Source organism: Rhinopithecus roxellana, chromosome 8 (genome assembly GCF_007565055.1).
Source record: "Rhinopithecus roxellana isolate Shanxi Qingling chromosome 8, ASM756505v1, whole genome shotgun sequence".
Lineage (NCBI taxonomy): Eukaryota > Metazoa > Chordata > Mammalia > Primates > Cercopithecidae > Rhinopithecus > Rhinopithecus roxellana.
This window is the reverse complement of record NC_044556.1, coordinates 102085629-102098988: the sequence shown is the minus strand read 5'-3', so window position 1 is coordinate 102098988 and position 13360 is coordinate 102085629. Positions and strand designations below refer to the sequence as shown.

At 39.5% G+C, this 13360-nt stretch overlaps 1 protein-coding gene across 4 annotated transcripts in view; it reads right to left on the bottom strand.

Annotated features, from left to right (window-relative positions):
* RYR2 (ryanodine receptor 2) overlaps positions 1 to 13360 on the bottom strand; it is a 793619-nt gene that overhangs the window by 43420 nt on the left and 736839 nt on the right. For all 4 annotated transcript variants that reach the window (XM_030936088.1, XM_030936090.1, XM_030936089.1 and 1 more), the window contains 5 exons: positions 9579 to 9683; positions 6703 to 6784; positions 3330 to 4627; positions 2277 to 2344; positions 242 to 389 (listed from right to left, as the gene is read on the bottom strand). In XM_030936088.1, coding sequence (XP_030791948.1) covers positions 242 to 389; positions 2277 to 2344; positions 3330 to 4627; positions 6703 to 6784; positions 9579 to 9683 — 1701 coding nt within the window. The remainder of the gene's footprint in view (positions 1 to 241; positions 390 to 2276; positions 2345 to 3329; positions 4628 to 6702; positions 6785 to 9578; positions 9684 to 13360) is intronic.

The window sequence follows — 13360 nt, the reverse complement described above, 5'->3', positions numbered from 1 at the left end:
AATGAAAGGGTTTCAGGGAGTGTGAACATGAGTAGAGGTCATGGGTTTGACAGTAGGGAGCAGTGGGCCAGATACATTCACTATAAAAGATAAACACACTACAATGGGCAAATCAAACATGTGCTGGGCTAACCTGGTTCCCTAACTGTCACTCAGGGAGAGGTCAGCAAATATTTACTGAGCCTAAATTATCATGGTATTGTACTAAATCAGTAACAATATTCATTCTAAAACATCTTACTAGAAGTTTCTGTTGGTATGCTATGATTTTCTTCCAGAACGCTGACTCGGGCACTTCTGGTTCTCCGTATCTGTGTGTGTGAAGCTGCCTCAACTTTTGTTTGCCCTTGTCTTCCTTGGCTTTCTCTTCTTTTTCTCCATCTTCTCCCCTATGAAAACAGATGAACAAAACATAAGCTCCACAGAAACTAAAGAACTAAACGGGTGTTGTGGAAAATTACCCAAGTGAACAAATATTTTAGACCATTGTATCACTTCTGAAAACTAATTTCTTTTCCAGTGAACGATAATATTCTGAATTTTAGAATCAGGGGTAAGAGTTCCTGTTGATCACAGATTCTAGGAAGCTGAAATATAGAGGACATTTTATAGGCTTGACTTTATACGTAGCAGATTTCTTCCAATTCTGCAATAAAACATTAAAAAAAAAAAAATGAAGACTGACTTTGCTGTGACTGTCCAACATACCCTATTTTTAAATTATAATTTCAAATTTTTTTTGAGAAGGAGTCTTGCTCTGTCACCCTGGCTGGAATGCAGGGGCACCATCTCAGCTCACTGCAACCTCTACCTCCTGGATTCAAGTCATTCTCCTGCCTCAGCCTTCCAAGTAGCTGGGATTATAGGGATGTGCCACCATGCCCGGCTAACTTTTATATTTTTAGTAGAAGACCGGGTTTCACCATGTTGGCCAGGCTGGTCACCATGAACTCCTGATCTCGTGATCCACCCGCCTCGGCCTCCCAAAGGGCTGGGATTACAGGTGTGAGCCACTGCACCCAGCCTATAATTTTAAGGCACAATTTTTAACATTTGCCATTAAGATTTAAAATCAGAAGCCTACACAATTGTTCACATGTATAAAGTGTATCATTATACTCATACTTTGACATATATTAATTGTAATTAATTTTATTAAATAAAATATAGTAAGTGAATTATAGTAATGTTATATTAATTCCAGACAATAATGGAATTAGAAGAATTGACATTTGATATCCTTTGGGTACAAAATAGCAGTCCTTCATTAAATTGAAGTGAAGTCATATGTATTAATACATAAACTAGAAATATTAATATATAAGCTATACTTAACTCATATAAGATGGATATTAAAGAATTGCCATTGAAATGCCTGTCTTGCTGTTATTTTTATGTGGCCATTTTTACAACAGACCCAATAGCGTAAGGTCTATGACAATGCATAGTGCTGACTACAAAGAACATACGATGAAAACAGACCAAAGAAAATAACAGAACAGAGGAGAAAATTTCAACGCTATGGGAGAATAGTGGCACTACAGGCACCTAAAAGCTTCCTTTCTTCCCCCAACTTTTCAAATGTGTGTATAAAAGTCTATACACGTGGAGAAAGATGCAGGCTTCGATTATTCACAGAAACCTGATGTGATGAGGGAGTTAGGCATTTTCATCGCCTCACATCTAGCTCTTTGTTATTGCTGCATTGATACCAGGAGCACTGGTGAAAATGAAGGTTCCCAGGCCCCACACCAGACCTGCTGAGACAGGATCTACGCCTTGGGGCCCAGGAATGTTTGTTTTAACCAACTCTCCTGGGGATGTTTATGCATGTGGCCCTGGGTCTATGGTTTAAGGAGCATCACTCCACAGGATTCTATGAAGGTGCCTTTGGAATGTTTGTTTCCTCCCTCCTTGAAAAGGACAGAAATACATGAGTGATTTTTAAAGACAGAATTGTGGCCCTGAGTCCTCTTACAAAGAGCATTCCATGGAATCACTGGAGTCTTTCCTGCTGACAGGGAATCACACAAACGGAGGTCCACATGGAATGAAAGGAAAAGACTAGAATGGCAGCCCTGGGGGCGTCTACAGTGATCACTGCCCAGGGCCTGAGGTCCTCGCCATCAGAACCTCTCCACAGAGATGGCAGAATTAGTTCTGTGGCTCCTTGGCAATATGAGATTCTCCCTTGCAGCTCCCAAAGACAGAGTACAAGAGAACGAGATGTAATGACAAACTGAAATGAAGGAAAAGTATCTGCAAACTATACATACTCAGCTTTTTCAGGTTCAGATTTGGTTTCTTCTTTTTCTTCCTTTTCTTCTTCTTTTGCTTTCTGTTCCTTGAATAAGTCAATGGGGAAAAGAAAACCAGGATTACCCATCACCTTTGGATGAATTTAGGGAGCCATGTGACCATGTGTCAAACCATAACCTATAGAAGATACCCTCTTGCTTACACCACGATAAAAGTGCCACGTGTTTTTCATTTTACGTGGCCAAACATCTCCCACTTCTGCACACTGACCTACTGCACCAGCAGGAGGGATAAACTTTCTGGGACTCCTTTTTACTCTCTTTTCTCATTTCAGGAATACCCTTCTTCATCTTAAGCACCTACTAAAATCTTACTCATCCTTCAAGGCCAATTTAAGTCTTACCTCTTCATTCCTATCTAACTACTTTAAACCATACTGGCATTGCCATTCTCTCAAGATAAGCAACCCCTACTGCCCTGCCTATACTATTTAACAGTTAATCATTTTCTCGTTTCTTCATGTGTGTTAATTTTATCTCTGGAATAAACTTTTCAAGGTAATTTGAAGGCAGTGACCCCATCTTACCTTTGAATTCCTTATGACACCCAGTGGTGTCAGACACTTGGTAAATATGCCATATTTATGGATGGAATGATGGCTCTAAGGACTAATGACTACAAAGAACATACAATGAAAACAGGCCAAAGAGAATCACAGAACAGAGGAGAAAACGTCAATGCTCTGTGAGGATAATGCCACTACAGGCATCCAAAAGTTTTCTTTCTTTTCCCAACTTTTCGAATGTGCACATAAAAGTATATAAAAGTGGAGAAAGATGTAGGCTCCAGTTAGGGTGGGTACTGAAGCTTACACCTTAATAATTTAAGATAATGTAATAATTCATAAGGACTCAACACTAACTTTGTCTACCAAAAAGCATTTCTCTTGGGAAATTCAAGTCACGTAGGTAACACCGTTCTGGCAGTAGCATGGAACCTGGTCTAATGATCATCTATTATACCCCCCTGAAGTCCAGAGAGAATGCTGCTGTGACTTAGAGATAAATTACCTGAAATTTTTCTTGCACCTCAGGCATGGGGACTGGGTTGCTCATGAGGTCACTGAGTCCAGCATTTGGATTATGAGGGATTAGTTTGTACTGTCCTCCTTCTCTCTTCAGATCCAGGCCAAAGATGTCTGAAAGAAGGTCACTTTCTTCTGTCAGCTCCTTTAAGTCGGTCAGATCCTCAGAGGGCAGGGCGGCTTCCAGGGGTTTCCTCTCTCCCTCCTCCCCATCTCCTCTAACCTCATCCTGAGTGGGGTCTGGCATGTTGGCTAAGAGTTCTGCAACTTTGATCTTTTTAGCACCTTCGACGAGGCTTCCCCCAAGCAGCAGGCTGCAAATGATGCGGAAAAAGCCTCTGAAAACGCTGGCCACGAAGTGCAAGAGGGTCATAAAAATACTCCAGTAGGATGAAAAGAAGGCCGTGACCATGTCCTTCACGGTCATCTTTTTGACTTTTTTCATCTGCTTCTTCAGGCTCTTCAGACTGAGCATTCGCATAAGGGTCAAGATATTGTACCTGAGCGCAAACAGGGCCGACTTGACCGTCAGAATGGAGAAGAAAGCCATTCTCGGGCCCTGCTCTTCCGGCCTCTCCTTCTCACTTTCTTCCTTATTCGCAGACCTCTCGTTCAAATCCGACTCTGAGATCTGAGCCGCCAGCTGCATTTCGAAGATGGTGTCCTCACAGAAGTTCACAAAGAGTTCCATCTTCTCTTTTTCTCCTCCTTCATTGACCACATCAAATATGAACTGTCGTTTGGACTCCTTGACCTGGGGCTTCTCCCACTGGGTTCGGCTAGACTCACTGATTTCAAAATAGACCCTCTCGATGCGTTTGGCGCTTCCCATGATTTCGATGCGGCCCAGAAAGGGCTGGAAATAATTCAGGACACTCTCTGCTAATTCTAGGAAAGTCTGAAGTCGGGTATCGTTGGGCATGTGCTCAGAGAGGTTTGTCAGAAGGACGGCGACATTGAAGCTGATGTCCTTTGCAGGTTCGTGGAAGCGTTTGACGAACTCCTCATAGTCAAGGGTTTCATTCTCATCTGTCTCCGCACAAGACAAAAGAAACTCCGTTTCTGACTGCGTGTAGTGCTTATGACTCTCCATCGCTTTGTGGAAGTCCCTCTTGGAAATGACTCCCTTGCCATCAGGGTCATATTCTTTAAAAGTATCAGACGACGTCAAATCTTTCAGTTTTAAGAACATGTCAAAAAATTTGAGAATCATCTCCACATTGTTGGAAGATTCCACAAGCATATCCACCATCTGTTTGCCAATCGTTCCGTTAACAACATTACCTGGTGGTAAATCAATTGCATTTGTTTACAAGAAACTGTAACAAAATCAATGATTATAGAGAAAATAACAATATAGATCTTTAATAACATCTGAATCAAGGATATGTCCTGGTTTATCTCTCACTCTATAAAAAGATAATTACTTACAAACTATAGTTTGAAAAGTGATTACACAAACATGCATAACGCTATTTACAAAGTAATTAGACTGACACACATAAAATATTTCAACAAAAGTTGACATTTTTCCCCTCAAATTAATCAAAGAAGCAACACGTTTGAGATAAAGAAAATGAGCCAAAGAGCCAGAAACTAAAATCAAGTTTCATATTAATAATAAAAATAAACATTTGCTCAGCCCTTTAGAGTTGAAAAGTCACTATCATAGACAATATCTGATTTAACGTTCATACGTAAGGCAGGTACTTTTTGTTAACCCTAATTTTACCGATGAGGAAATTGAAGTTCAACAAGACTAAATTAAAATGGACCCATTGTGACTTAATTATTAAAGGTTAGTGCCAGGTCTTCAGACCAGATGCTGAGAGCAAACTGTACACTTTTTCTGATTCATAATGGAAAGCACCTTTCTACATTTCTTCATGATTTGTGTTGTATAGTTAGAAAATGGCAGATTCCTGAACTACAGGATTACAGAGTGCTTTTACTCATTGAACAGAATGTGCTATATAACACAAAGACAGGCAGGAGAAGAAAGGTCGCTGGTCAGAGGTCCACAGAGCCGATCTGGGAAGCAGTGAGCACCATGGTGTTAAGAGTGTGCCATCTGGAGCTCCATTGTTGGGTTTGAATCCAGGTTTGATGTGCTCAGCAATGTGGGCAGGTTTCTTAGCCTCTGGGTACCTCAGTTTCCTCATTTGCAAACTTGAGATAATAATACCATCAAACTCATAAATCTGTTACTAGGATTAAATAAGTACTTACTCCAGTACCTGGCACATTATGAAGTTGGTTTTAAGTCACTGCCGTGGTTGCTGCTGCTGCGGTTATTATTGCTGCTGTTAGTATTTAACCCAAAATTTGAATCGGGGCCATGCATGGAAGAGTGGATCCTGTGCTTAAAGGGTATAAAGTGGCTACTGTTGCTGCCAACTAAGGGCTTTAAGCAAATGCTGCCACTTCGAAGTCCTAGCACGAGGCATGACAACTGCCTCAGTTAACTAAAGTGGAGTTATGCCACGTGTGGCAGACTCGGAGAGAAAATAGGAAGAAGTTAAGAAAAAGTGATAGGCATTGTAATACCAAACATCTTTCAGTTGTTTTGGTTGTATTTATAGGATTCCACTGAATTCTCACATCAATCTATCATTTCTATTTTGCAGAAGAGGAAGCTGAAAAAAGGGAGATGCAGCTTGTCCAAGGGTCATACCGCCCAGAGGTAAGGAAGTCAGGATTTAAACTCTGGCGGTGGGTTTGGAGCCCAAGCTCTTAACCACTACGTTTCCTGCCTGCTACAGAAAAAAAAAAAAAAAAAAAAAAAAGAGAGAAAATTAAAACTGAGGCTGTGGTGGGGAGAACAAGACTACGATTGCCAGCATCCTTGGGGGACAGAGGCTTTCCCCGCAGTGCCACGGCTTTAACCCAAAGGAGTGATTCTCTGGTCTTTTCAAAGCAGCAGCTTACCCAGTTGGACATTATCCCAATGTCCGAAATCCCCACTGATTATGGAAGTAGCTTACACCGCTGGAGGTTATCCCCTGTGGATTTCAGATGTCTGAAACCCCCACCGCTTATGGACAAACACACTAACAAATAAAATATTCTTTATGGACTGTCTGGAGAGCTTCCTTTTTAGGACATCACTATGAAATGAAAAGGGTTGTTATAAAGTACCATTTTCATTCTGTAGATATGTAAACTGAGATATGCAGGATCTCCCTTTAAAAAAAAAAACTACTATGAGAAAAAGAATAATAAGCCAGCAATAATTCCAAGACATCTATCATATCATCTTAGTGTTATTTTATTCTATGCTACACTCTGATTCCATAAGCAAGCCCATGCTGATCCTTTAAATAATAAAGGGAATTTAAAAGTATATAAATCAAAACTACCTTCTAGCATGGACAGCAACATGACCACCATATCCTTCTGTAGATCCATTAATTCTTTCAAAAGCTCAATTTGACTGGAATCCTGAAAATATTAACATTGCATTTGAGATAATACAAGAAAACTGTGCAGCAAGAACACCATAATTTACTCCCACAGAAAGATACCGCTCTGGCAATAAATGGTAAGCACGTGAAGCATTATGGAACTAAAGGAGGGTCAAATATTAAAAACAGTTATACTTCACAATTAAAAAGTATTACTGATTTCAGCTAATGTTCTTTAAAGTATTTGTAGGCTAGGAACAGTGGCTCACGCCTGTAATCCCAGCACTTTGGGAGGCCGAGGTGCACCGATCACCTGAACTTAGGAGTTTGTGATCAACCTGGACAACATGGCAAAACCCCGTCTCTACTAAAAATACAGAAAGTTAGCTAAGCATGGTAGTGCACACTTGTAATCTCAGCTACTCAGGAGGCTGAGGCATGAGAATTGCTTGAGCCTGGGAGGCGGAGGTTGCAGTGAGCAGAGATCACGCCACTGCACTCCAGCCCAGGTGACAGAGCAAGACTGCATCTCAGAAAAAAGAAAGTATTTGTACGGACAATGACCATATCTAGCAATAATATGAAAGAACCATAACAGTGGTATATTCTCCAATGCCAAGCAAGACTCAAGAGCTTCTGCACATTTGACATCTATCTATCTTTTATTGGAAAAGCCCGCATTTTTTTCTTCTAACTTTCTAACTTCTTCTAGGTGCTATTATGTAAAAATCAACTTCACATAGAAAAATATAGGCATATAAGCACCATAGAAGATAAACTTATAAATTTATTTGTTAGATAAACAAATTAACCAACAACCTACACAGGTATTACCTATTACTACAACATTGTACTAATATTATACAATGTATCTTATTTACCAATTTGATTAAGCTTTCCAATATTACTCTGGTTAAAATTTTGTTTCTGCTTTTGATTTTTTACCATAAAGAAACATTTTTTTTCAAAGACATATTTGATCTAAACATCAGTATGCTTAGCTACAGTCCCTGGAAATACAGATCATACTTACATCTGCATAACTTTACATCTCATCTATTTTTTAAACTATTCTTTAAAAAAATTGTACAAGGCATTTTATTCAGATTTTGGTACGTATGAAGCTAAATTCCCACCGTGTTGGGAGGATGAGACATTTCTTTCTAAATAGCTATTACAGAAACTATAAACCATGAACAGGTGCTAGGTAGCACCAGATGTCAATACCCTGATGGAAAAATATCAGGATGAGAACTCTCTTGTGAGGGTCTACATTTGGTTCATGTCGGTCTCCTTTACTTACCAAAATATCCCTAGTGATTAAAATGAAAGACTGGAATTTCTCTATTGGGCTCAAGTCACCAATAACTCCATACTGACATTCTCTCCTTCACCAAACTCTAGCCAGGTACCTCTGAGCCCTCTTCTCAACTTGGCCTCAACTTTGGTCTATAAAGACTTGAACAAACACTAATATAGTTTCTAACTGTTCAAGACTGCATCTCTAGGATAAGCCCAGCCCTCCACTAAAGTACCTCCCTGGGAAAACGCGAGGTTCATAAAAAATCGACTGTTCTAGACAACATCTAAGGATAAGGGCTCTGGAGAAGGACAGAATCCTAACTTTGACAATTGCCAGTTAGCAGATATAGCTGGTCTAATCGCATTTACACCAATGAACCTGTTGTAACTTTTCACTCCCGTGACTCTACTGAGCCCCTGTTCGCCCCTTCTCTAATCTTCATTTTCCCATTAATATTCCCAGTCACCTCTGCACAAATCAAATCGGGTTCAGTTTATGCTGAACTCTTTTTCCTTGTTGCAATAGCACTACTGATTAAAATCCGTCCTTATTTGCTTAACTAGTATCCAGCTTTGTTTATCTTTGACATTAAGATGTATCTTTACCACTTTTACTAGCATCCAGCCTTGTTGATCTTTGGCAATACATCCTGCTACTGTCATATGCAGGCCTGAGGGGCAGGTTCTTCATTTTACTGCAGAGAAACAAGGCCTCAGGGAAGAGACCTGGCCACATGGGTGGAACAAGTCATGACAGCTCAGGAATTAGAATGGCAGCATTCTGTCTTTTAATCTGACATTCTTTCTTCCACCTGACCACCTGGCAAATGCCCACACTCTGAAGGTCTCAGGTTATACCATCAAAATTCACTGCATTGAAGAGACACATTCACAAGAACTTTTCTATTTGTGTATCTCTTTGTTTCAAATGAAACAAATACAGCAGTGAGAAAACAAGCTGATATTTTTCAATAGGTTCTCTCAAGTTAACATTAAAACATGGTGGAAAATCTGTTTATTCTTCATTTGCTTATCCGTATAATAGCTACTTTTTCTCTTTGTCACAAAATTAAATACACTGGTTATGGGTAAACATCACCCTACTGAGAACATCTGCTTGTTTAAGACCCTATAACAAAACTGTCTCCCTTGTAACAGATTATAAAACCTATTTCAATTATCTGTAAGGGGAAGAAAAATTCCAGTGAGCCGTGCCCAGGAAGATGAAGCTTGGGAAATGTACAATGTTTGGGGACTCGACTGTTTCATTTCTCCATTACATTCAATTTCCTAATATCCTTTGTCTCAAATTTGAATAATGAATCCTATCTATTTTCAGGTTACATAATGTTTTTTATTTAAAAAAATGCTAATGTAGAACAAAAGAGGAATGATAAAATGATCTTAAAAAGACAAGTGATAAAGTGATTTTAAAAAGATAATGTTCCAACATCAAAAAGCACATTTAATTTGCTGATGACTACAGTCTCCAGTTTGTCATTTAGGAGAGAGGAAGGTAGTTAGTTTACCTGCGACAGCTTCATCTGCATATGGGCAAATACATGAAGAAAGCCGACTACAGCATCCCACAGCCTGCTGTGTGCCAAACTCTGTTGATTCCCAGTGCAAGGACCCTGGAGCGTAAACAGACAAAGAGCAATTATTCCTCAGAATTTATTTACCAAAACAAACTTCACAATAACAGGGGAAAAGTTGCCTTAGTGCTGACGTATCTCACTGCTAGCACATTATCTAAAAAGATAGGAACTCAAAGCGAAAGAAAGAGATACAGTGATGATAATAACCCTTAATAGATAAATACATTCCTCTCTGAAATGTTTAATAGATTCCAAAAAATTTCTCAAGGATTTTTATATTTTGTGAATCATTTATTTTTGTCTGAATAAGGTCTGGGTGCTTTGGCTATTCAGTCCAATCAATCAGTCGTCACCATTTGGTATTGAAAAGAATCTGAGAATATGCTTTAGATGAGAGCTGATTACCCTTTTACTCCTAAATAGTAACCTGGATAAAGCATTCACATGGAGAAAAAAATCCTCTTCAACGTTTTCTAAATTGGACAACTGTTTTACAAATGGTACAACCATTGAGGTGTTTTAAAAGAGTAATACTTGTTTATTAATTTCATGAATCCAGAATCCAAGACAATTGGAAGTGGTTAAAATAACTAATTGAGAGATCATTAGGCTGAGATGGCTCCAGTGTCTTGGGTTCCTCCCTAAGAAAACCAAATCCCAACTCAGTGTAAATTTAAGCTTAACCAATCAGAAACTTCCAACTAACTTCTCACTAGAGTTCACCAGTCAGAAACTGCCAACTAACTTCTAACTAGGAACTTTCCACTTTTACCAATCAAATCTCTTGGCTTGTCTTGCTTCCAGGAGCGCCTTATAAAAGTGCCCCCACCCTTGGTGAAGGGCTGAACCATTAGTGTTCTGGTGTTGCTCAATTCATCAATTGTTGAATGCTCAGATAAACTTTGTAAGATGTTATCGTGCCTAGGTTTATCTTTTAACAAGCCTAACTTTGTTCTCTTAGCTGACACGTCTGAAGTATCAATACTAGAGTGGATCTGCTGTAGCAGGCAGACTGTTTTCTTGGAGCCGATTTCTATTTTCACTTTCCAATGAAAAACTTCTACCATCATTCAGTTTTGTAAACCCATCTACATCAACTATGAAAATAAATAACAGGGATTTTACTTAGAAAGGAAAAAAAGTACATACAATACTGTTCTTAACTTCAAATTCCTTCATTCCTTTAGGCAAATAACTCATAATAACTTTAAATTGCAGACCACATAAAAACATTTCAGATCTTATGCTAGACACAAGTGATTGGAAGAGATGGCCATATCCGCGATGTTGAAATAGAACTTTTTCCTGTCTCAGTATCTCTTGAGGCCCTACAGCTGAGATATTGACTATGTGTTCTCATATGATTATGAGAATGACATGTACCCACATATTACAAAAGCAGTAGGCTATCTGCAAAAGGGGTGAATAAAAATAGATCTTTCCACTCTAAGGATATAAAGGGGTTGAAGTTGAAAAGGGGGAGACTTTGGAGGGGGTTCTCCATGTGCTGAGCCTCTCCATTTCATTACTTCTGCATCCCCTCACAGCAAGTGAGAGAAGAGGCTTCAGGACAGCCATCATGTGAGCTCAGTTTCTGTCTTCTGAAGTTGGGAAGCATAAAGTCTGGTATTAGAAAGCGTGACAGACAGCATGTGACAAAAAAAGGTGTGTGTTTCTTACATGGACTACTCAGGAAGGGGCCATTCTGCCCCATCTGAAATCAGTCTGAAATGGTAACAGAATTCCAAGGTGGATGGGAGCCACCAGATGCATGAGGTCTGATGGAATAACTTTAAACTGGATGGGAAAAGAGTCATTTCCAGGCACTGGAGGACTAAGAGGGCCAGGCTTGTACGTTAGATGACAAAATACAACACATCACACCAGAGGGCCAGCTCCATGGTGCACTCTGGGATTACATGTGCCTGGAGGAGACCTTTCCTTCCTTGTACCTCCTCTCTCCCACAGCTCCAACCCAGAGGAAGCCTGGGGTTAACCAGGAGGGGAAAGGGAAAGAGTGAGAAGAACCTTGAGGGGAGAGAGTGAAAAAAGCGCAGATTGGACTCCCTCCAGAATGAACAATATCCAGATGGGAGTTCTTGCCTACACCCTCACTCCAGGTTTTCCAGCTGAAAATGAGGCCCAAGAATGAGGGGAAGCTTTACTGAAATGAGACTATTTTTGTGACAAAGTGACTGACATGATTTTATTTATCTGAAAGTGGTCAGTGCTCAAGATTCCTTCTAGTGGTAAAGAAATGGTCGACAGAGCAAGTCTGAAGGGACAGTGGTGAGAAGGAATCAGGTTATTTTAATCTGGAGGTCATTAAATCCAGCTCATTTAATGCACCAGATATAGTAGTTTTATAGTTTCCTTCATCCCTGGTTGTAATTAGTCCAAAATGGCTATTGCAGCTCTGGTTTGAAAGCAATCGATCTTTAGGGTTTTCCTGTGGTTGATGTTCGGTGTCAGTTTGGTATTCCAATGGCATATAAATGAGGGAGGATGAAAAGTGCAAGAGGCTATTAGGTGAACACTAGAAAGCCATTTTTAGGAATATAAACTTGTCTTTTCTTCAAGTCAGAAATAATATTCTTCCTGTGATAGGTAAGGTTTAAATCAGAAGTTGAAGTATTACAAGGGGTTATGCTCTCGTGCAACCCCTAGGTGACCAAAAGCTGTCTGGCCAACCCTCACGTGACAGAGTCGCAAGCCCAGAGCCAAAGTACCCATTTCTTCTTCTAAAACCTGAAACACACAGAATGTCCTTTCTAGGGCTTGCTCAACCTTAGGTCATCAGCTTCTGGGAGCTGTAAACTCCCTAGCCTGGTGCCTTGCATTCTTTTTCTCGTGATGTATGTGCCTGCAACATGGAAAACCTTTGCTAACTACCAGAAGGACCTGTGCCAAGGACAGATCAAGCTTTCCCTTTTCTCAACAACTACCTCATGGTCTTACTCTAGGAACCTCGACAATACAACGTCCTCTTACTCAAACAGTTCTTCCCCTTTTATTAAACTGGGATTACAATCTTATAGGTAATTCCATTGATTTCAATGGTGTTGGATCTCCCCCTTATATGACTTTCTGTAGTTAGAAGTTTGAATAATAAAGCAATATGCAATGCTGTAACCTAAAAGGCAGTCCAGAAGAAGCACGAGACTAACGATAAGCTTATCTTCATAGTATCAATATTTATCAGCAGATATGCCACTAAGGCAAGCTTCTCTAAACCATATTTCACTAAATGTAATGTGGTAACTTGGATTGTATCCCAGAATTTTAAAAAACAAAGAACATGAATGGAAAAACTGGTAAAATCAAAAGAAAGCCTGTAATTTAGTTAACAGGATGTGCCAATGTTAATTTCTTAGTTTTGACAAAAGTGCCATGAGTATATAAAATGTCAGCATTAGGGAAAGCTGGGTGAATCGTATACAGAAACCCTCTGTACTATCTTCGCAACTTTTCTGAATACCTAACATTATTCCAAAATACATATTTCAGATATTATTGTTATTTTAAAATATGTCATATAAAAAAGAAGTAACAAGAGAAGTCACTTGTTACTTCTGTTTTTTTTTTTTTTTTTTTTCCGGTTCTTATTGAACCAAGCATGATAAGCCATGTGACTTTATCCAATATCCTTTGAACATTCACGTAGAAATCCGTGTTCTATGACAACACCTAATAAAGAGTTTTACACATAGTAA